The 23,487-nt window shown below is 51.1% G+C and overlaps 1 protein-coding gene across 1 annotated transcript in view; it reads right to left on the reverse strand.

Moving 5' to 3' along the window:
* Positions 1-23,487, reverse strand: part of LOC139241506 (suppressor of tumorigenicity 14 protein homolog) — a 44,056-nt gene that overhangs the window by 1,383 nt on the left and 19,186 nt on the right. The window contains exons 7-15 of the mRNA XM_070870033.1: positions 22,871-23,102; positions 20,963-21,102; positions 19,436-19,533; positions 14,742-14,851; positions 4,100-4,230; positions 3,519-3,623; positions 2,485-2,592; positions 1,880-1,993; positions 704-823 (exon numbers count right to left, since the gene is read on the reverse strand). Of these exons, the coding sequence (XP_070726134.1) occupies positions 704-823; positions 1,880-1,993; positions 2,485-2,592; positions 3,519-3,623; positions 4,100-4,230; positions 14,742-14,851; positions 19,436-19,533; positions 20,963-21,102; positions 22,871-23,102 (1,158 nt within the window). The remainder of the gene's footprint in view (positions 1-703; positions 824-1,879; positions 1,994-2,484; positions 2,593-3,518; positions 3,624-4,099; positions 4,231-14,741; positions 14,852-19,435; positions 19,534-20,962; positions 21,103-22,870; positions 23,103-23,487) is intronic.

Here is a 23,487-nt window from a genome sequence, read left to right on the forward strand (position 1 = left end):
TGTCCCATCAAACACTTCCAGGGCAGGTACAGGGGGTTAGATACAGAGTAAAGCTCCCTCTACACTGTCCCATCACACACTCCCAGGGCAGGTACAGGGGGTTAGATACAGAGTAAAGCTCCCTCTACACTGTCCCATCAAACACTCCCAGGGCAGGTACAGCACGGGGTTAGATACAGAGTAAAGCTCCCTCTACACTGTCCCATCAAACACTCACAGGGCAGGTACAGGGGGTTAGATACAGAGTAAAGCTCCCTCTACACTGTCCCATCAAACAGTCCCAGGGCAGGTACAGGGGGTTAGATACAGAGTAAAGCTCCCTCTACACTGTCCCATCAAACACTCCCAGGACAGGTACAGGGGGTTAGATACAGAGTAAAGCTCCCTCTACACTGTCCCGTCAAACACTCCCGGGGCAGGTACAGGGGGTTAGATACAGAGTAAAGCTCCCTCTACACTGTCCCATCAAACACTCCCAGGGCAGGTACAGGGGGTTAGATACAGAGTAAAGCTCCCTCTACACTGTCCCATCAAACACTCCCAGGACAGGTACAGGGGGTTAGATACAGAGTAAAGCTCCCTCTACACTGTCCCGTCAAACACTCCCGGGGCAGGTACAGGGGTTAGATACAGAGTAAAGCTCCCTCTACACTGTCCCATCAAACACTCCCGGGGCAGGTACAGGGGGTTAGATACGACTCACCACAACTTGCCTCGTCTGACCCATCCTCACAGTCCTGCCGACCATCGCACTCCGCATTTGCTTTGTGCACACACGAGCCGTCTGCGCATTTAAAGTTGAAATCTGTGCAGATACTGCTCTCTGCAGAGACACAATGAAACACAATATGAGACAGAGTCGAAACCCATCAACTCCCCTTTCCTCCCACCCCCAGAACACCGACTCTCACTGGGGTACGGGTCCCACACACACTGACTCTCACTGGGGTACAGTCCCACACACACTGACTCTCACTGGGGTACGGGTCCCACACACACTGACTCTCACTGGGGTACAGTCCCACACACACTGACTCTCACTGGGGTACAGTCCCACACACACTGACTCTCACTGGGGTACAGTCCCACACACACTGACTCTCACTGGGGTACAGTCCCACACACACTGACTCTCACTGGGGTACAGTCCCACACACACTGACTCTCACTGGGGTACAGTCCCACACACACTGACTCTCACTGGGGTACAGTCCCACACACACTGACTCTCACTGGGGTACAGTCCCACACACACTGACTCTCACTGGGGTACAGTCCCACACACACTGACTCTCACTGGGGTACGGGTCCCACACACACTGACTCTCACTGGGGTACGGGTCCCACACACACTGACTCTCACTGGGGTACAGTCCCACACACACTGACTCTCACTGGGGTACGGGTCCCACACACACTGACTCTCACTGGGGTACAGTCCCACACACACTGACTCTCACTGGGGTACGGGTCCCACACACACTGACTCTCACTGGGGTACAGTCCCACACACACTGACTCTCACTGGGGTACAGTCCCACACACACTGACTCTCACTGGGGTACAGGTCCCACACACACTGACTCTCACTGGGGTACAGTCCCACACACTGACTCTCACTGGGATACGGGTCCCACACACACTGACTCTCACTGGGGTACAGTCCCACACACACTGACTCTCACTGGGGTACAGTCCCACACACACTGACTCTCACTGGGGTACGGGTCCCACACACACTGACTCTCACTGGGGTACGGGTCCCACACACACTGACTCTCACTGGGGTACAGGTCCCACACACACTGACTCTCACTGGGGTACGGGTCCACACACACTGACTCTCACTGGGGTACGGGTCCCACACACACTGACTCACTGTCACCACAGACTGCCTCGTCACTTCCGTCTGCGCAGTCCATTTTCCCATCACATTCCTGGTCAGTGGGAATACATATCCCGTCCTGGCATTTCCAGAAATCCTTGGGGCATTCTGTGGGGTGAGGAGGCAGAGCCCATCAACGGCAGGGTATGGGGGGCAATGGGTCCCTGTCCATCCAGTCTGACCCCCTCACCGCACGGTCCCTCTCCTCCCTCCCTCCTCCCCTTTACCTCACTCACCACCCCCTTCCCTCCCATTCCCCCCTCCCTCAGCCCCTCCCCCACTCCCTCCCCCACTCCCTCCCCCCTCATTCTTCCCTCCCTCCCCCCATTCCCCCTCCCTCCATTCCTTCATTCTTCCCTCCGCCCCCCCGTCCTATTCCCCCCTCATTCACCACCTCACCACCCCATTTACCACCTCACCTCACCCCCCCCATCCCCCCCATATTCACCCCCCTCACTCACTCCCCACTCCCCCCTCACTCACTACTCCCCCCTCACTACTCCCCCCTCACTACTCCCCACTCACTACTCCCCCTCACTCACTCACTACTCCCCCCTCACTCACTCACTTACTCCCCCCTCACTCACTCACTATCTTACCACAAGCCTTCTCGTCGCTGTGATCGCCGCAATCGTTGACCCGGTCACACGTCCAGAGTTTGGGTTTGCAGATCCCGTTGTCGCAGGTAAACTGATCGGGCTCACAATCTGGGGGAGGGGAGGGGAGAGGGAGGGGTAGAGGGGAGAGGGAGAGGGGGAAGGGAGAGGGAGAGGGAGAGGGGAGAGAGGGAGGGGGAGGGGAGGGGGAAGGGAGAGGGAGGGAGGGGGGGAGGGGGAGGTGGAGGGGAGAGGGAGGGAGGGAGGGGGGGGGAGGGGGATGGGAGATGAGAATGAATAAGGCGCAGAGGAATGATGTAGCCCACACACCCTCAGATCCAGACCCAACTCACCCTCACACGCAGAGAGACAACGTCAGAAACAGGAGCAGGAGTCGGCCATTCGGCCCCTCGAGCCTGCTCCGCCATTTAATACGACCATGGCTGATCCGATCATGGACTCAGCTCCACTTCCCCGCCCGCTCCCCATAACCCTTCACTCCCTTATCGCTCAAAAATCTGTCTATCTCCACCTTAAATATATTCAATGTCCCGCCTCCACAGCTCTCTGGGGCAGAGAATTCCACAGATTTACAACCCTCTGAGAGAAGAAATTCCTCCTCATCTCAGTTTTAAATGGGTGGCCCCTTATTCTAAGACCATGCCCCCTAGTTCTAGTCTCCCCCATCAGTGGGAACATCCTCTCTGCATCCACCTTGTCGAGCCCCTCATAATCTGATACGTTTCCATAAGATCACCTCTTATTCTTCTGAATTCCAATGAGTAGAGGCCCAACCTCCTCAACCTTTCCTCATAAGTCAACCCCCTCATCCCCGGAATCAACCGAGTGAACCTTCTCTGAACTGCCTCCAAAGCAAGTGTATCCTTTCATAAATATGGAAACCAAAACTGCACGCAGTACTCCAGGTGTGGCCTCACCAATACCCTGTATAACTGGAGCAGTACGTAAACCCGCGCACACACGGACAGACACCCCCTCCCGCGGGGATGTACGATGGGGGAGGGTGAAGGACTCACTACATTGCAGCTCATCACTGAGGTCTCCACAGTCATTCCACCCGTCACAGCGTAGGCTGAGAGCGATACATAGGCCCGATCGGCAAGTGTACTCCCCAGGGCAGGCTGTGTGAGAGAGGACAGGCCGTTACTGAGAGCGGGGGGGGAGCGAGAGACACGGGGGGGAGAGAGAGAGAGAGAGACACGGGGGGGGAAGAGACAGACACGGGGGGGGGAAAGAGAGAGACACGGGGGGGGAAGAGACAGACACGGGGGGGGGGGGGGGGAAGAGACAGACACGGGGGGGGAAGAGACAGACACGGGGGGGGAAGAGACAGACACGGGGGGGGAAGAGACAGACACGGGGGGGGAAGAGACAGACACGGGGGGGGGGGGAAGAGACAGACACGGGGGGGGGGGGGGAAGAGACAGACACGGGGGGGGGGGGGAAGAGACAGACACGGGGGGGGGGGGGGGGAAGAGACAGACACGGGGGGGTGGAAGAGACAGACACGGGGGGGAAGAGATAGACACGGGGGTAGGGGCGGAGGCACCACGGACAGGTGGATTGATGACCCGATTGACGCCTAGGGGTCACTCACGGTTGCGGGGGTCGTAAGCCTTGTATTGACCCACAAACCCCTTGTCGGTGTGGGACTCGTCAGAATGGAACTTTATCTCCACCTCAGGCCGGTCGATCCATAGGTTGATGATGGAGTGATCGCCGCAGTACCTGTCGGAGAGGGTCAGGGGTCACGGTGTTAGTCACAGGTAGATAGAGACAGGTGCCTCACCTCTTCACTCCCCAAAGCCCCCCCACCATCGACAAGACACAAGTCAGGAGTGTGAGGGAACACTCCCCACTTGCCTGGATGAGTTGCAGCTCCAACAACACTCGAGGAGCTCGACACCATCCAGGACATAGCAGGTCGCTCGATGGGTCACGCTCCCCACCACCTCCAACACTCACTCCCTCCACCACCTCCAACACTCACTCCCTCCACCACCTCCAACACTCACTCCCTCCACCACCTCCAACACTCACTCCCTCCACCACCTCCAACACTCACTCCCTCCACCACCTCCAACACTCACTCCCTCCACCACCTCCAACACTCACTCCCTCCACCACCTCCAACACTCACTCCCTCCACCACCTCCAACACTCACTCCCTCCACCACCTCCAACACTCACTCCCTCCCTCCACCACCTCCAACACTCACTCCCTCCACCACCTCCAACACTCACTCCCTCCACCACCTCCAACACTCACTCCCTCCACCACCGGCGCCCCCTGGCTGTAGTGTGCACCGTCTACAAGATGCACCGCGGCAACTCGCCAAGGCTTCTTCGACAGCACCTCCCAAACCCGCGACCTCTACCCGCCTCGAGGGACAAGGGCAGCAGGTCCATGGGAACACCACCCCCTCCACGTTCCCCTCCCAGTCACACACCATCCATCCCTCGACTGGGAAATATATCGGCCGTTCCTCCATCGTCGCTGGGTCACAATCCTGGAACTCCCTCCCCAACAGCACTGTGGGAGCACCTTCACCACACGGACTGCAGCGGTTCAAGGCGGCGGCTCACCACCACCTTCTCAAGGGGCAGTTAGGGACAGGCAATAAATGCCGGCCTGGCCAGCGAAGCCCACATCCCAGGAACCAATCAGGTGGCTTTGCCAGTCGCGTGCAGACTCAATAAAACCCCAGCCAGTTGGGTTCGGGGTATCCACGATGGGGCAGCTGATTGCGAGCCTGTTGGATGAACCGGTAATGTGCGGTGCGATTGCTAAACCTTCTCCTAATAAACCAACTAGTTCTTAATAACCTCGACAAGGCTCCCGCTGTCCACACCTCTCTCATCACTGACCTCCACGTTCAACGGATCATCCCTCCGCCATTTCCACCCCCTCCAGCGTGATCCCAGCCCCAATCACATCTTCCCCTCCTCGACACCCTGGTCCACTCCGCAATCAGACCCAGCAGCCCCTCCCCTCCCCTTCCCACGGCACCTTCCTGTGCAAGCTCAGGGAGATGCAACATCTGCTCTTGTACCTCCTCCCTTCCCACTGCCCAGGGCCCCGAACACCCCTTCCAGGTGAAACAGCCATTTCCTTGTACGTGTCTCAATGTAGTATACTGTATTGGCTGCTCACAGTGTGATCTCCTCTACATTGGGGAGACCGAGCGGAGATTGGGCAAACGCTTGGCGGAGCACCTCCGTTCAAGTCCACGAGTGTGAACCCCGAGATTCCGGTCACCTGTCACTTGAATTCTCTGCCCCTCGCCCTCTCTGACCTCTCTCCGCCCTCGGGCTCCTGCACTGTTCCAGCGAAGGTCAACGCAAGCTCCAGGAACACCACCTCATCTTTCATTTGTGCCTTCTGGAACAAAATCGCGTTCAATAATTTCACACCAGAACCTCCGCCAATCAAGAGTACGCCATTCACACCCTATCCGCATTAACCCTTTTCTAAACTAAGAACATAAGAAATAGGAACAGGCGGAGGCCAAACGGCCCTTCGAGCCTGCACCACCATTCAATATGATCATGGCAGGAAAAAGAGTGGGAGCGCGATAGTGATAGGGGATTCGATGGTGAGGGGAATAGATAGGCGTTTCTGCGGCCGCAACCGAGACTCTAGGATGGTATGTTGCCTCCCTGGTGCAAGGGTCAAGGATGTCTCGGAGCGGGTGCAGGACATTCTGAAAAGGGAGGGAGAACAGCCAGTTGTCGTGGTGCACATTGGTACCAACGACATAGGTAAAAAAAGAGATGAGGTCCTACGAAAAGAATTTAAGGAGCTAGGAGCTAAATTAAAAAGTAGGACCTCAAAAGTAGTAATCTCGGGATTGCTACCAGTGCCACGTGCTAGTCAGAGTAGGAATCGCAGGATAGCTCAGATGAATACGTGGCTTGAGCAGTGGTGCAGCAGGGAGGGATTCAAATTCTTGGGGCATTGGAACCGGTTCTGGGGGAGGTGGGACCAGTACAAACCGGACGGTCTGCACCTGGGCAGGACCGGAACCAATGTTCTAGGGGGAGTGTTTGCTAGTGCTGTTGGGGAGGAGTTAAACTAATATGGCAGGGGGATGGGAACCAATGCAGGGAGACAGAGGGAGACAAAAATGAGGCAAAAGCAAAAGACAGAAAGGAGATGAGGAAAAGTGGAGGGCAGAGAAAACCAAGGCAAAGAACAAAAAGGGCCACTGTACAGCAAAATTCTAGAAGGACAAAGGGTGTTAAAAAAGCAAGCCTGAAGGCTTTGTGTCTTAATGCAAGGAGTATCCGCAATAAGGTGGATGAATTAACTGTGCAAATAGATGTTAACAAATATGATGTGATTGGGATTACGGAGACGTGGCTCCAGGATGATCAGGGCTGGGAACTCAACATCCAGGGGTATTCAACATTCAGGAAGGATAGAATAAAAGGAAAAGGAGGTGGGGTAGCATTGCTGGTTAAAGAGGAGATTAATGCAATAGTTAGGAAAGACATTAGCTTGGATGATGTGGAATCTATATGGGTAGAGCTGCAGAACACTAAAGGGCAAAAATCGTTAGTGGGAGTTGTGTACAGACCTCCAAACAGTAGTAGTGATGTTGGGGAGGGCATCAAACAGGAAATTAGGAGTGCATGCAATAAAGGTGCAGCAGTTATAATGGGTGACTTTAATATGCACATAGATTGGGCTAACCAAACTGGAAGCAATACGGTGGAGGAGGATTTCCTGGAGTGCATAAGGGATGGTTTTCTAGACCAATATGTCGAGGAACCAACTAGGGGGGAGGCCATCTTAGACTGGGTGTTGTGTAATGAGAGAGGATTAATTAGCAATCTCGTTGTGCGAGGCTCCTTGGGGAAGAGTGACCATAATATGGTGGAATTCTACATTAGGATGGAGAATGAAACAGTTAATTCAGAAACCATGGTCCAGAACTTAAAGAAGGGTAACTTTAAAGGTATGAGGCATGAATTGGCTAAGATAGATTGACTAATGATACTTAGGGGGTTGACTGTGGATGGGCAATGGCAGACATTTAGAGACCGCATGGATGAATTACAACAATTGTACATTCCTGTCTGGCGTAAAAATAAAAAAGGGAAGGTGGCTCAACCGTGGCTATCAAGGGAAATCAGGGATAGTACTAAAGCCAAGGAAGTGGTATACAAATTGGCCAGAAATAGCAGCGAACCTGGGGACTGGGAGAAATTTAGAACTCAGCAGAGGAGGACAAAGGGTTTGATTAGGGCAGGGAAAATGGAGTACGAGAAGAAGCTTGCAGGGAACATTAAGGCGGATTGCAAAAGTTTCTATAGGTATGTAAAGAGAAAAAGGTTAGTAAAGACAAACGTAGGTCCCCTGCAGTCAGAATCAGGGGAAGTCATAACGGGGAACAAAGAAATGGCAGACCAATTGAACAAGTACTTTGGTTCAGTATTCACTAAGGAGGACACAAACAACCTTCCGGATATAAAAGGGGTCAGAGGGTCTAGTAAGAAGGAGGAACTGAGGGAAATCTTTATTAGTCGGGAAATTGTGTTGGGGAAATTGATGGGATTGAAGGCCGATAAATCCCCAGGGCCTCATGGACTGCATCCCAGAGTACTTAAGGAGGTGGCCTTGGAAATAGCGGATGCATTGACAGTCATTTTCCAACATTCCATTGACTCTGGATCAGTTCCTATCGAGTGGAGGGTAGCCAATGTAACCCCACTTTTTAAAAAAGGAGGGAGAGAGAAAACAGGGAATTATAGACCGGTCAGCCTGACCTCAGTAGTGGGTAAAATGATGGAATCAATTATTAAGGATGTTATAGCAGCGCATTTGGAAAATGGTGACATGATAGGTCCAAGTCAGCATGGATTTGTGAAAGGGAGATCATGCTTGACAAATCTTCTGGAAACATCCTCAAAAAATTCCAGTAGAGTGGACAAGGGAGAACCAGTTGATGTGGTATATTTGGACTTTCAGAAGGCTTTCGACAAGGTCCCACACAAGAGATTAATGTGCAAAGTTAAAGCACATGGGATTGGGGGTAGTGTGCTGACGTGGATTGAGAACTGGTTGTCAGACAGGAAGCAAAGAGTAGGAGTAAATGGGTACTTTTCAGAATGGCAGGCAGTGACTAGTGAGGTACCGCAAGGTTCTGTGCTGGGGCCCCAGCTGTTTACATTGTACATTAATGATTTAGACGAGGGGATTAAATGCAGTATCTCCAAATTTGCGGATGACACTAAGTTGGGTGGCAGTGTGAGCTGCGAGGAGGATGTTATGAGGCAGCAGAGTGACTTGGATAGGTTAGGCGAGTGGGCAAATGCATGGCAGATGAAGTATAATGTGGATAAATGTGAGGTTATCCACTTTGGTGGTAAAAACAGAGAGACAGACTATTATCTGAATGGTGACAGATTAGGAAAAGGGAAGGTGCAACGAGACCTGGGTGTCATGGTACATCAGTCATTGAAGGTTGGCATGCAGGTACAGCAGGCGGTTAAGAAAGCAAATGGCATGTTGGCCTTCATAGCGAGGGGATTGGAGTACAGGGGCAGGGAGGTGTTGCTACAGTTGTACAGGGCCTTGGTGAGGCCACACCTGGAGTATTGTGTACAGTTTTGGTCTCCTAACTTGAGGAAGGACATTCTTGCTATTGAGGGAGTGCAGCGAAGATTCACCAGACTGATTCCCGGGATGGTGGGACTGACCTATCAAGAAAGACTGGATCAACTGGGCTTGTATTCACTGGAGTTCAGAAGAGTGAGAGGGGACCTCATAGAAAAGTTTAAAATTCTGACGGGTTTGGACAGGTTGGATGCAGGAAGAATGTTCCCAATGTTGGGGAAGTCCAGAACCAGGGGTCACAGTCTAAGGATAAGGGGTAAGCTATTTAGGACCGAGATAAGGAGAAACTTCTTCACCCAGAGAGTGGTGAACCTGTGGAATTCTCTACCACAGGAAGTAGTTGAGGCCAATTCACTAAATATATTCAAAAGGGAGTTAGATGAAGTCCTTACTACTCGGGGGATCAAGGGATATGGCGTGAAAGCAGGAAGGGGGTACTGAAGTTTCATGTTCAGCCATGAACTCATTGAATGGCGGTGCAGGCTAGAAGGGCTGAATGGCCTGCTCCTGCACCTATTTTCTATGTTTCTATGTTTCCCTCAGTACCCCATTCCTGCTTTCTCTCCATACCCCTTGATCCCTTTAGCCGTAAGGGCCACATCTAACTCCCTTTTGAATATATCTAACGAACTGGCCCCAACAACTTTGTGTGGTAGAGAATTCCACAGGTTCACAATTCTCTGGGTGAAGAAGTTTCTCCTCATCTCGGTCCTAAATGACTTACCCCTTATCCTTAGACTGTGACCCCTGGTTCTGGACTTCCCCAACATCAGGAACATTCTTCCCGCATCTAACCTGTCCAGTCCCGTCAGAATTTGATATGTTTCTATGAGATCCCCCTCTCATTCTTCTAAATTCCATGGAATATAAGCCGAGTCGATCCCGTCTCTCCTCATATGTCAGTCCTGCCATCCCGGGAATCAGTCTGGTGAACCTTCACTGCACTCCCTCAATAGCAAGAATGTCCTTCCTCAGATCATGGCTGATCCGATCATGGACTCAGCTCCACTTCCCTGCCCGCCTCCTTATTCCCTTATCGGTTAAGAAATTGTCTATTTACATAAGAACATGAGAACATGAGAACATAAGAATTAGGAACAGGAGTAGGCCATCTAGCCCCTCGAGCCTGCTCCGCCATTCAACAAGATCATGGCTGATCTGGCCGTGGACTCAGCTCCACTTACCCGCCCGCTCCCCGTAACCCTTAATTCCCTTATTGGTTAAAAATCTATCTATCTGTGACTTGAAAACATTCAATGAGCTAGCCTCAACTGCTTCCTTGGGCAGAGAATTCCACAGATTCACAACTCTCTGGGAGAAGAAATTCCTTCTCAACTCGGTTTTAAATTGGCTCCCCCGTATTTTGAGGCTGTGCCCCCTAGTTCTAGTCTCCCTGACCAGTGGAAACAACCTCTCTGCCTCTATCTTGTCTATCCCTTTCATTATTTTAAATGTTTCCATAAGATCACCCCTCATCCTTCTGAACTCCAACGAGTAAAGACCCAGTCTACTCAATCTATCATCATAAGGTAACCCCCTCATCTCCGGAATCAGCCGAGTGAATCGTCTCTGTACCCCCTCCAAAGCCAGTATATCCTTCCTTAAGTAAGGTGACCAAAACTGCACGCAGTACTCCAGGTGCAGCCTCACCAATACCCTATACAGTTGCAGCAGGACCTCCCTGCTTTTGTACTCCATCCCTCTCGCAATGAAGGCCAACATCCCATTTGCCTTCCTGATTACCTGCTGCACCTACAAACTAACTTTTTGGGATTCATGCACAAGGACCCCCAGGTCCCTCTGCACCGCAGCATGTTGTAATTTCTCCCCATTCAAGTAATATTCCCTTTTACTGTTTTTTTTTCCCCCAAGGTGGATAACCTCACATTTTCCGACATTGTATTCCATCTGCCAAACCTTAGCCCATTCGCTTAACCTATCTAAATCCCTTTGCAGCCTCTCTGTGTCCTCTACACAACCCGCTTTCCCACTAATCTTTGTGTCATCTGCAAATTTTGTTGCACTACACTCTGTCCCCTCTTCCAGGTCATCTATGTATATTGTAAACAGTTGTTGTCCCAGCACCGATCCCTGTGGCACACCACTAACCACTGATTTCCAACCCGAAAAAGACCCATTTATCCCGACTCTGCTTTCTGCTAGCCAGCCAATTCTCGATCCATGCTAATACATTTCCTCTGACTCCGCGTACCTTTATCTTCTGCAGTAACCTTTTATGTGGCACCTTATCGAATGCCTTTTGGAAATCTAAATACACCACATCCATCGGTACACCTCTAGACACCATGCTCGTTATATCCTCAAAGAATTCCAGTAAATTAGTTTAACATGATTTCCCCTTCATGAATCCATGTTGCGTCTGCTTGATTGCACTATTCCTATCTAGATGTCCCGCTATTTCTTCCTTAATGATAGTTTCAAGCATTTTCCCCACTACAGATGTTAAACTAACCGGCCTATAGTTACCTGCCTTTTGTCTGCCCCCTTTTTTAAACAGAGGCGTTACATTAGCTGCTTTCCAATCCGCTGGTACCTCCCCAGAGTCCAAAGAATTTTGGTAGATTATAACGAATGCATCTGCTATAACTTCCGCTCTCTCTTTTAATATCCTGGGATGCATTTCATCAGGACCAGGGGACTTGTCTACCTTGAGTCCCATTAGCCTGTCCAGCACTAACCCCCTAGTGATAGTGATTGTCTCAAGGTCCTCCCTTCCCACATTCCCGTGACCAGCAATTTTTGGCATGGTTTTTGTATCTTCCACTGTAAAGACCGAAGCAATATAACTGTTTAAGGTCTCAGCCATTTCCACATTTCCCATTATTAAATCCCCCTTCTCATCTTCTAAGGGACCAACATTTACTTTAGTCACTCTTTTCCGTTTTATATATCTGTAAAAGCTTTTACTATCTGTTTTTATGTTTTGCGCAAGTTTACTTTCGTAATCTATCTTTCCTTTCTTTATTGCTTTCTTAGTCATTCTTTGCTGTCGTTTAAAATTTTCCCAATCTTCTTGTTTCCCACTAACCTTGGCCACCTTATACGCATTGGTTTTTAATTTGATACTCTGCTTTATTTCCTTGGTTATCCAAGGCTGGTTATCCCTTCTCTTATCGCCCTTCTTTTTCACTGGAATATATTTTTGTTGAGCACTATGAAAGAGCTCCTTAAAAGTCCTCCACTGTTCCTCAATTGTGCCACCGTTTAATCTGTTTCCAGTCTACTTTAGCCAACTCTGCCCTCATCCCACTATAGTCCCCTTTGTTTAAGCATAGTACGCTCATTTCTGACACAACTTCCTCATCCTCAATCTGTATTACAAATTCAACCATACTGTGATCACTCATTCCGAGAGGATCTTTTACTGGGAGATCGTTTATTATTCCTGTCTCATTACACAGGACCAGATCTAAGATAGCTTGCTCCCTTGTAGGTTCTGTAAGATACTGTTCTAAGAAACAATCCTGTATGCATTCTATGAATTCCTCCTCCAGGCTACCCCATGCGATTTGATTTGACTAATCGATATGTCGGTTAAAATCCCCCATGATTACTACCGTTCCTTTTTCACATGCCTCCATTATTCCCTTGATTATTGCCCGCCCCACCGTGAAGTTATTATTTGGGGGCCTATAAACTACGCCCACCAGTGACTTTTTCCCCTTACTATCTCTAATCTCTACCCACAATGAATCAACATTTTGTTCATTAGAGCCAATATCGTCTCTCACAACTGCCCTGATATCATCCTTTATTAACAGAGCTACCCCACCTCCTTTCCCTTCTTGTCTATCCTTCCGAATTGTCAGATACCCCTGTATGTTTAATTCCCAGTCTTGGCCACCCTGCAACCACATTTCTGTAATGGCCACTCAATCATACCCATTTGTAATGATTTGTGCCGTCAACTCATTTACTTTATTTCGAATGCTGTGTGCGTTTAGGTAGAGTGTTTTAATCCTAGTTTTTAAAACCATGATTTTTAGTTTTGACCCCTCCTGCAGCCCCTTTATATTCAGTGGCCCTTTTTGTTCTTTGCCTTGGGTTTCTCTGCCCTCCACTTTTACTCATCTCTTTTCTGTCTTTTGCTTTTGCCTCCTTTTTGTTTCCCTCTGTCTCCCTGCATTGGTTCCCATCCCCCTGCCATATTAGTTTAACTCCTCCCCAACAGCTCTCGCAAACACTCCCCCTAGGACATTGGTTCCGGTCCTGCCCAGGTGCAGACCGTCCGGTTTGTACTGGTCCCACCTCCCCCAGAACCGGTTCCAATGTCCCAGGAATTTGAATCCCTCCCTCCTGCACCACTGCTCAAGCCACGTATTCATCTCCGCTATCCTGCGATTCCTACTCTGACTAGCACGTGGCACTGGTAGCAATCCTGAGATTACTACTTTTGAGGTCCTACTTTTTAAATTTAGCTCCTAGCCCCTTAAATTCGTCTCGTAGGACCTCATCCCTTTTTATACCTATATCGTTGGTACCAATGTGCACCACGACAACTGGCTGTTCTCCCTCCCTTTTCAGAATGTCCTGCACCCGCTCCGAGACATCCTTGACCCTTGCACCAGGGAGGCAACATACCATCCTGGAGTCTCGGTTGCGGCCGCAGAAACGCCTATCTATTCCCCTTACAATCGAATCCCCTATCATTATCGCTCTCCCACTCTTTTTCCTGCCCTCCTGTGCAACAGAGCCAGCCACGGTGCCATGAACTTGGCTGCTGCTGCCCTCCCCTGATGAGTCATCTCCCTCAACAGTACTCAAAGCAGTGCATCTGTTTTGCAGGGGGATGACCGCAGGGGACCCCTGCACTACCTTCCTTGCACTGCTCTTCCTGCTGGTCTTCCATTCCCTCGCTGGCTGTGGACCCTTCACCTGCGGTAAGACCAACTCGCTACACGTGCTACTCACGTCATTCTCAGCATCGTGGATGCTCCAGAGTGAATCCACCCTCAGCTCCAATTCCGTCTTAAATATATTCAATGTCCCGGCCTCCACAGCTCTCTGGGGCAGAGAATTCCACAGATTTACAACCCTCTGAGAGAAGAAATTCCTCCTCATCTCAGTTTTAAATGGGCGGCCCCTTATTCTAAGACCATGCCCCCTAGTTCTAGTCTCCCCCATCAGTGGGAACATCCTCTCTGCATCCACCTTGTCGAGCCCCCCTCATAATCTGATACGTTTCCATAAGATCACCTCTCATTCTTCTGAACTCCAATGAGTAGAGGCCCACCATCCCATGTGTCTCTCTAATCTCTCCTGCCATCCACCCGATCACAGTCCTTCCCTTTAGTTCTCCCCCCGTCCCCCCGTTCCGTGCTCCTGACGAATCCGTTCAATTCCAACACTCTCCAGTTCTGACAAAGGGTCACCGACCCGGACCGTTAACTCTCTCCCTCTCCCCACAGACACTGCCCGACCCACTGAAGATTTGCAGCATATTCTGCTTGTATTCCACAGATTCCAGCCTCCGGCAAGTATTTCGCTTTTGTGGTGTTGCGGTTGTGAATAGCGATGCATCACTCGGACCCATGGAGCAAAGGCGTTCCACCCTCCTGCGGGTATCGGAGGGTGGCAGAGCGGCTGGGAACCTCACCTCTCGCCTCCCACCTCCACATAATCCTTGGTACAAGCACCATGCTTCACGCCAGTCTCTTCCATACGCAACATTTCAAACTTCAGCCTGATCTTCAAATGTGCTGGCACCTGTGGACAAAACACGTCTCAATCAACGGCAGCACAATTGTCACATATATCTACAACATCAGTCACACACACACACACATTTCTACACTTTCTCTCTCTCTCTCTCGCGCGCTCACACACACGCGCACTATAAGAACTTAAGAAACAGGAGCAGGAGTGGGCCATTCGGCCCCTCGAGCCTGCTCCGCCATTTAATACGATCATGGCTGATCCGATCATGGACTCAGCTCCACTTCCCCGCCCGCTCCCCATAACCCTTCACTCCCTTATCGCTCAAAAATCTGTCTATCTCCACCTTAAATATATTCAATGTCCCGGCCTCCACAGCTCTCTGGGGCAGGGAATTCCACAGATTTACAACCCTCTGAGAGAAGAAATTCCTCCTCATCTCAGTTTTAAATGGGCGGCCCCTTATTCTGAGACCATGCCCCCTAGTTCTAGTCTCCCCCATCAGTGGGAACATCCTCTCTGCATCCACCTTGTCGAGCCCCCTCATAATCTGATACGTTTCGATAAGATCACCTCTCATTCTTCTGAATTCCAATGAGTAGAGGCCCAACCTCCTCAACCTTTCCTCATAAATCAACCCCCTCATCCCCGGAATCAACCGAGTGAACCTTCTCTGAACTGCCTCCAAAGCAAGTATATCCTTTCGGAAATACGGAAACCAAAACTGCACGCAGTACTCCAGGTGTGGCCTCACCAATACCCTGTATAACTGGAGCAAGACTTCCCTGCTTTTATACTCCATCCCCTTTGCAATAAAGGCCAAGATACCATTGGCCTTCCTGATCACTTGCTGTACCTGCATACTAACCTTTTGTGTTTCATGTACAAGTAACCCCCAGGTCCCGCTGTACTGCAGCACTTTGCAATCTTTCTCCATTTAAATAATAACTTGCTCTTTGATTTTTTTCTGCCAAAGTGCATGACCTCACACTTTCCAACATTATACTCCATCTGACAAATTTTTGCCCACTCACTTAGCCTGTTTATGTCCTTTTGCAGATTTTTTGTGTCCCCCTCACACATTGCTTTTCCTCCCATCTTTGTATCGTCAGCAAACTTGTCTACGTTACACTCAGTCCCTTCTTCCAAGTGGTTAATATAGATTGTGAACACTTCTACACACACACACCTATACACCCCTCCACACATACACTTATGATACCTCCAAATGGGAACTTGTTAGGTCTCAGGAACTAACCACAGCGGTGGGAAAATTATTGGAAAAAATCCCGAGGGACAGAATAAATTGTCATTTGGAAAGACATGGATTAATCAGGGACACTCGGCACGGATTTGTTAAGGGAAGGTCATGTCTGATTAACGATTGAATTTTGAGAGGAGGTAACCAGGGGGGTAGATGAGGGCAGTGCGTACGATGCAGTGTATATGGATTTTAGCAAGGCTTTTGATAAGGTCCCACACGGCAGACTGGTCACGAAAGTAAAAGTCCGTGGGATCCTGGGCAAAGTGGCAAGTTGGATCCAAACTTGGCTCAGAGGCAGGAAGCAAAGGGTAATGGTTGATGGGTGTTTTTGTGACTGGAAGGCCATATCCAGCGGGGTTCACAGGGCTCAGTACGAGGTCCCTTGCTTTTGTGGTATATATCAATGACTTGGACAAATATTTAGTATCAGTCTTTACGGTAGAGGACACTAACAATATCCCAACAGTGGATAGTCAAGGGGCTATAGGGGGGAGGAACTTAACACAATCACAATCACTAAGGAGGTGGTACTCAGTAAGATAATGGGACTAAAGGCAGATAATGGGACCTGATGACTTGCATCCTAGGGTCTTAAGAGAAGTAGCGGCAGGGATTGTGGATGCATTGGTTGTAATTTATCAAAATTCCCTGGATTCTGGGGAGGTCCCAGCAGATTGTAAAAATGCAAATGTAACGCCCCTATTTAAAAAAGGAGGCAGACAGAAAGCAGGAAACTACAGACCAGTTAGCCCAACATCTGTGGTTGGGAAAATGTTGGAGTCCATTATTAAAGAAGCAGTAGCAGGACATTTGGAAAAGCAAAATTCGGTCAGGCAGAGTCAGCATGGATTTATGAAGGGGAAGTCATGTTTGACAAATTTGCTGGAGTTCTTTGAAGATGTAATGAACAGGGTGGATAAAGGGGAACCAGTGGATGTGGTGTATTTGGATTTCCAGAAGACATTTGACAAGGTGCCACATGAAAGGTTACTGCACAAGATAAAAGTTCAGGGGGTTGGGGGTAATATATTAACAAGGATAGAGGATTGGCTAACTAACAGAGAACAGAGAGTCGGGATAAATGGTTCATTCTCGGGTTGGCAACCAGTAACTAGTGGGGTGTCACAGGGATCAGTGCTGGGACACCAACTATTTACAATCTATATTAACCACTTGGAAGAAGGGACTGAGTGTAACGTAGACAAGTTTGCTGACAATACAAAGATGGGAGGAAAAGCAATGTGTGAGGACACAAAAAATCTGCAAAAGGACATAGACAGGCTAAGTGAGTGGGCAAAAATTTGTCAGATGGAGTATAATGTGGGAAAGTGTGAGGTCATGCACTTTGGCAGAAAAAAATCAAAGAGCAAGTTATTATTTAAATGGAAAAAGATTGCAAAGTGCTGCAGTACAGCGGGACCTGGGGGTCCTTGTGCATGAAACACAAAAGGTTAGTATGCAGGTACAGCAAGTGATCAGGAAGGGCCAATGGTATCTTGGCCTTTATTGCAAAGGGGATGGAGTATAAAAGCAGGGAAGTCTTGCTCCAGTTATACAGGGTATTGGTGAGGCCACACCTGGAGTACTGCGTGCAGTTTTGGTTTCCGTATTTACGAAAGGGTATACTTGCTTTGGAGGCAGTTCAGAGAAGGTTCACTCGGTTGATTCTGGGGATGAGGGGGTTGACTTATGAGGAAAGGTTGAGGAGGTTGGGCCTCTACTCATTGGAATTCAGAAGAATGAGAGGTGATCTTATCGAAACGTATCAGATTATGAGGGGGCTTGACAAGGTGGATGCAGAGAGGATGTTCCCACTGATGGGGGAGACTAGAACTAGGGGGCATGGTCTTAGAATAAGGGGCCGCCCATTTAAAACTGAGATGAGGAAGAATTTCTTCTCTCAGAGGGTTGTAAATCTGTGGAATTCGCTGCCTCAGAGAGCTGTGGAGGCCGGGACATTGAATATATTTAAGACAGAAATAGACAGTTTCTTAACCGATAAGGGGGCGGGCAGGGAAGTGGAGCTGTGTCCATGATGGGATCAGCCATGATGGTATTAAATGGCGGAGCAGCCTCGAGGGGCCGTATGGCCGACTCCTGCTCCTATTTCTTATGTTCTTATGATTAAGAAGTTTGCAGATGATACTAGAATCGGCCGTGTGGTCGACAAAGAAGGAAGCTGGGGACTGCAGGAAGATATCGATGGACTGGTCAGGTGGGCAGAGCAGGGGCAAATGGACTTCAATCCAGAGAAGTGTGAGGTAATCCATTTGGGGAGGGCTAACAAGGCAAGGAATACACATTAAATGGTCGGACACTGAGAGGTGTAGAGGAACAGAGTGCAGGTCCACAGAACCCTGAAGGTAGCAGGCCAGGTAGATAACATGGTTAGGGCATACAGAATTAGTTGAGGCATGGAATACAAGACCAGGGAGATTATGCTTGAACTGTATAAAACACTGGTTAGGCCACAGCTGGAGTACTGCGTGCAGTTCTGGTCACCGCATTACAGGAAGGATGTGATTGCACTGGAGAGGGTGCAGAGGAGATTTACCAGGATGTTGCACTGGAGAGGGTACAGAGGAGATTTACCAGGATGTTGCCGGGACTGGAGAATTTTGGCGATGAGGAAAGATTGGATAGGCTGGGGTGGTTTTCTTTGGAACAGAGGAGGCTGAGGGGAGACCTGATTGAGGTGTATAAAATGATGAGGGGCCTGGATAGAGCGGATAGGACGGACTTGTTAACTTGGCAGAGGGACACACAGAGATTTAAACAATAAGAACATAAGAAATAGGAGCAGGAGTGGGCCCTCGAGCCTGCTCCGCCATTTAATACGATCATGGCTGATCCGATCATGGACTCAGCTCCACTTCCCCAACAATTTCAGAGTGTAACCGCTGCCAATCGTGAGCTCCCAACACCCCGCCGATCTTCGGTATTTTTTTCTCTGTGTCTATAATGGCAGCTGGTCATTACTACGCCATTCGCACCCTATCCAGATTAACCCTTCTCTAACCCCAGCCTCCACCATCTCCATTCAGCCCATCGCCCCATGTGTCTCTCTGATCTCTCCTGCTGTAGCCCTTCCCTATTGTTCCTTCCTCCCCCTCCCAGCGTTGCTGAAGAATCTGGTCTTCCTCAACACGCTACAGTTCTGACGAAGGATCAGCGACCCGAAACATTAACTCTGCTTCCTCTCCCCACAGAAGCTGCCCGACCCGCGAGTATTCCCAGCAGATTCTGATCTTATGTCACAGATTCCAGCCTCCACAACTATTGTGCTTCTATATTAGGGTCATGGTCGTTCAGTGAGCTTGTTTCCCAGGGAACCACTCCCGCAGTGGCCCCGACTAGGCCCCAGGCCTTACCTTGATGGTCCAGGTGCAATCGAGGTTCGGTGGGTAGAACGCAGGATAATAAGGAGTGGTGAAATTCCCAGAGATTGCAGTCAGGGTGGTCCCACACTCTACAACAAGCAAATATTCCACAGTGAATGACAAGACATTGTGCAGGAGATAGTTACATAGGAACAGGAGGAGGCCCATTCAGCCCCTCGAGCCTGTTACACAGGAACAGGAGGAGGCCCATTCAGCCCCTCGAGCCTGTTACACAGGAACAGGAGGAGGCCCATTCAGCCCCTCGAGTCTGTTACACAGGAACAGGAGGAGGCCCATTCAGCCCCTCGAGCCTGTTACACAGGAACAGGAGGAGGCCCATTCAGCCCCTCGAGTCTGTTACACAGGAACAGGAGGAGGCCCATTCAGCCCCTCGAGCCTGTTACACAGGAACAGGAGGAGGCCCATTCAGCCCCTCGAGCCTGTTACACAGGAACAGGAGGAGGCCCATTCAGCCCCTCGAGCCTGTTACACAGGAACAGGAGGAGGCCCATTCAGCCCCTCGAGCCTGGTACACAGGAACAGGAGGAGGCCTATTCAGCCCCTCGAGCCTGTTACACAGGAACAGGAGGAGGCCCATTCAGCCCCTCGAGCCCGTTACACAGGGACAGGAGGCCCATTCAGCCCCTCGAGCCTGTTACACAGGAACAGGAGGAGGCCCATTCAGCCCCTCGAGCCTGTTACACAGGAACAGGAGGAGGCCCATTCAGCCCCTCGAGCCTGTTACACAGGAACAGGAGGAGGCCCATTCAGCCCCTCGAGCCTGTTACACAGGAACAGGAGGAGGCCCATTCAGCCCCTCGAGCCTGTTACATAGAAACAGGAGGAGGCCCATTCAGCCCCTCGAGCCCGTTACACAGGGACAGGAGGCCCATTCAGCCCCTCGAGCCTGTTACACAGGAACAGGAGGAGGCCCATTCAGCCCCTCGAGCCTGTTACACAGGAACAGGAGGAGCCCATTCAGCCCCTCGAGCCTGTTACACAGGAACAGGAGGAGGCCCATTCAGCCCCTCGAGCCTGTTACACAGGAACAGGAGGAGCCCATTCGGCCCCTCGAGCCTGTTACACAGGAACAGGAGGAGCCCATTCGGCCCCTCGAGCCTGTTACACAGGAACAGGAGGAGGCCCATTCAGCCCCTCGAGCCTGTTACACCATTCAATGAGATCGCAGCTGATTGGTGACCTAACTCCATGTACCATCATATGCACCATATCCGTCAATACCGTTGGTCAGCAAAAAGCGATCGAGCTCCCTCAGTACTGCCCCTCCGACAGTGCGGCACTCCCTCAGTACTGCCCCTCCGACAGTGCGGCGCTCCCTCAGTACTGCCCCTCCGACAGTGCGGCGCTCCCTCAGTACTGCCCCTCCGACAGTGCGGCACTCCCTCAGTACTGCCCCTCCGACAGTGCGGCACTCCCTCAGTACTGCCCCTCCGACAGTGCGGCGCTCCCTCAGTACTTGCGTTTAATTCTCACCAGAGGCCGAGCTGATGAACCCACCTGTCACTTTTGGGCGTTGGCTGAAGACAGCAGAAAAGCCTTTGTATCGTTCGTTCTCATCGCTGAGCAACGTGACCAACATTACACTGCCCGACGACAGCACGGACAGGTGGTTCGAAGACGGCCGTTTCCCACACTTCCTGTGTGGGAGGTTAGGAGAGAGTGAGAGAAACACACACACACAGAGAAAGAGAGAGAGCTCCCTCTACACTGTCCCATCAAACACTCCCAGGGTAGGTACAGGGGGTTAGATACAGAGTAAAGCTCCCTCTACACTGTCCCATCAAACACACCCGGGGCAGGTACAGGGGGTTAGATACAGAGTAAAGCTCCCTCGACACTGTCCCATCAAACACTCCCAGGGCAGGTACAGAGGGTTAGATACAGAGTAAAGCTCCCTCTACACTGTCCCATCAAACACTCCCAGGGCAGGTACAGGGGGTTAGATACAGAGTAAAGCTCCCTCTACACTGTCCCATCAAACACTCCCAGGGCAGGTGCAGGGGGTTAGATACAGAGTAAAGCTCCCTCTACACTGTCCCATCAAACACTCCCAGGGCAGGTACAGGGGGTTAGATACAGAGTAAAGCTCCCTCTACACTGTCCCATCAAACACTCCCAGGGCAGGTACAGCGGGTTAGATAGAGCAAAGCTCCTTCTACACTGTCACATCAAACACTCCCAGGGCAGGTACAGCACGAGGTTAGATACAGAGTCAAGCTCCCTCTACACTGTCACATCAAACACTCCCAGGGCAGTTACAGGGGGTTAGATACAGAGCAAAGCTCCCTCTACACTGTACCATCAAACACTCCCGGGACAGGTTCAGCGCGGGTTAGATACAGAGTAAAGCTCCCTCGACACTGTCCCGTCACACACTCCCAGCGCAGCTCCAGGGGGTTAGATACAGAGTAAACTCCCTCAACACTGTCCCATCAAACACTCCCAGGGAAGGTACAGGGGGTTAGATACAGAGTAAACTCCCTCTACACTGTCCCATCAAACACTCCCAGGGAAGGTACAGGGGGTTAGATACAGAGTAAAGCTCCCTCTACACTGTCCCATCACACACTCCCAGGAAAGGTACAGGGGGATAGATACAGAGTAAAGCTCCCTCTGCACTGTCCAAACAAACACTCCCAGGGCAGGTACAACACGAAGTTAGATACAGAGTAAAGCTCCCACTACACTGTCCCATGAAACACTCCCAGGGCAGGTACAAGGGGTTGGATACAGAGTAAAGCACCCTCGACACTGTCCCATCAAACACTCGCAGGGCAGGTACAGGGGGTTAGATACAGAGTAAAGCTCCCTCTACACTGTCCCATCAAACACTCCCAGGGCAGGTACAGCATGGGGTTAGATACAGAGTAAAGCTCCCTCTACACTGTCCCATTAAACACATCCAGTGCAGGTACAGGGGGTTAGATACAGAGTAAAGCTCCCTCTACACTGTCCCATCAAACACTCCCAGGGCAGGTACAGGGGGTTAGATACAGAGTAAAGCTCCCCCTACATTGTCCCATCAAACACTCCCAGGGCAGGAACAGGGGGTTAGATACAGAGTAAAGCTCCCTCTACACTGTCCCATCAAACAATCCCAGGGCAGGTACAGAGGGTTGGATACAGAGTAAAGCTCCCTCTACACTGTCCCATCACACATTCCCAGGGCAGGTACAGGGGGTTAGATACAGAGTAAAGCTCCCTCTACACTGTCCCATCAAACACTCCCAGGGCAGGTACAGGGGGTTAGATACAGAGTAAAGCTCCCTCTACACTGTCCCATCAAACATTCCCAGGGCAGGTACAGGGGGTTAGATACAGAGTAAAGCTCCCTCTACACTGTCCCATCAAACACTCCCAGGGCAGGTACAGGGGGTTCGAGAGGGAGATTTAGGGAGGACTCACTTGGTGATGACATCATCCTCGGCCGGGCTCAGTGAATCGTGGACCATCACGAAGTCGTTGCCACAGTCATCGTCGGTGTTGAAGTCGAGGAACTCGAGATAGATGACGTGGTTTCTCTCGGCCCGCAGCACCCACTGGCAGTGGATGTTATTGGGGTATCCGTCCTTGTTAAACCCCGGGGACGTGAACCTCTCACCCCTGTCACTGGCATGCAAAGTGTAGTGACAATCCCCTGTGGGAATACAATACCATCCATCAGGGCAATGGGCACAGGGGCGGGGGGGGGGGGAAAAGAGAGTGGGGGGGGGGAGGAAAGAGAGTGGGGGGGGGAGGAAAGAGAGTGGGGGGGGGGAGGAAAGAGACTGGGGGGGGGGGGAAAGAGAGTGGGGGGGGGGGGGGAAGAGAGTGGGGGGGGGGAAGAGAGTGGGGGGGGGGGGAGAGAGTGGGGGGGGGGAAGAGAGTGGGGGGGGGAAGAGAGTGAGTGGGGGGGGGGAAGAGGAGTGAGTGGGGGGGGGGAAGAGAGTGGGGGGGGAAGAGAGTGGGGGGGGGGAAGAGAGTGGGGGGGGGGAAGAGAGTGGGGGGGGGGAAGAGAGTGGGGGGGGGGAAGAGAGTGGGGG

Source organism: Pristiophorus japonicus, unplaced genomic scaffold (assembly GCF_044704955.1).
Source record: "Pristiophorus japonicus isolate sPriJap1 unplaced genomic scaffold, sPriJap1.hap1 HAP1_SCAFFOLD_1096, whole genome shotgun sequence".
Lineage (NCBI taxonomy): Eukaryota > Metazoa > Chordata > Chondrichthyes > Pristiophoridae > Pristiophorus > Pristiophorus japonicus.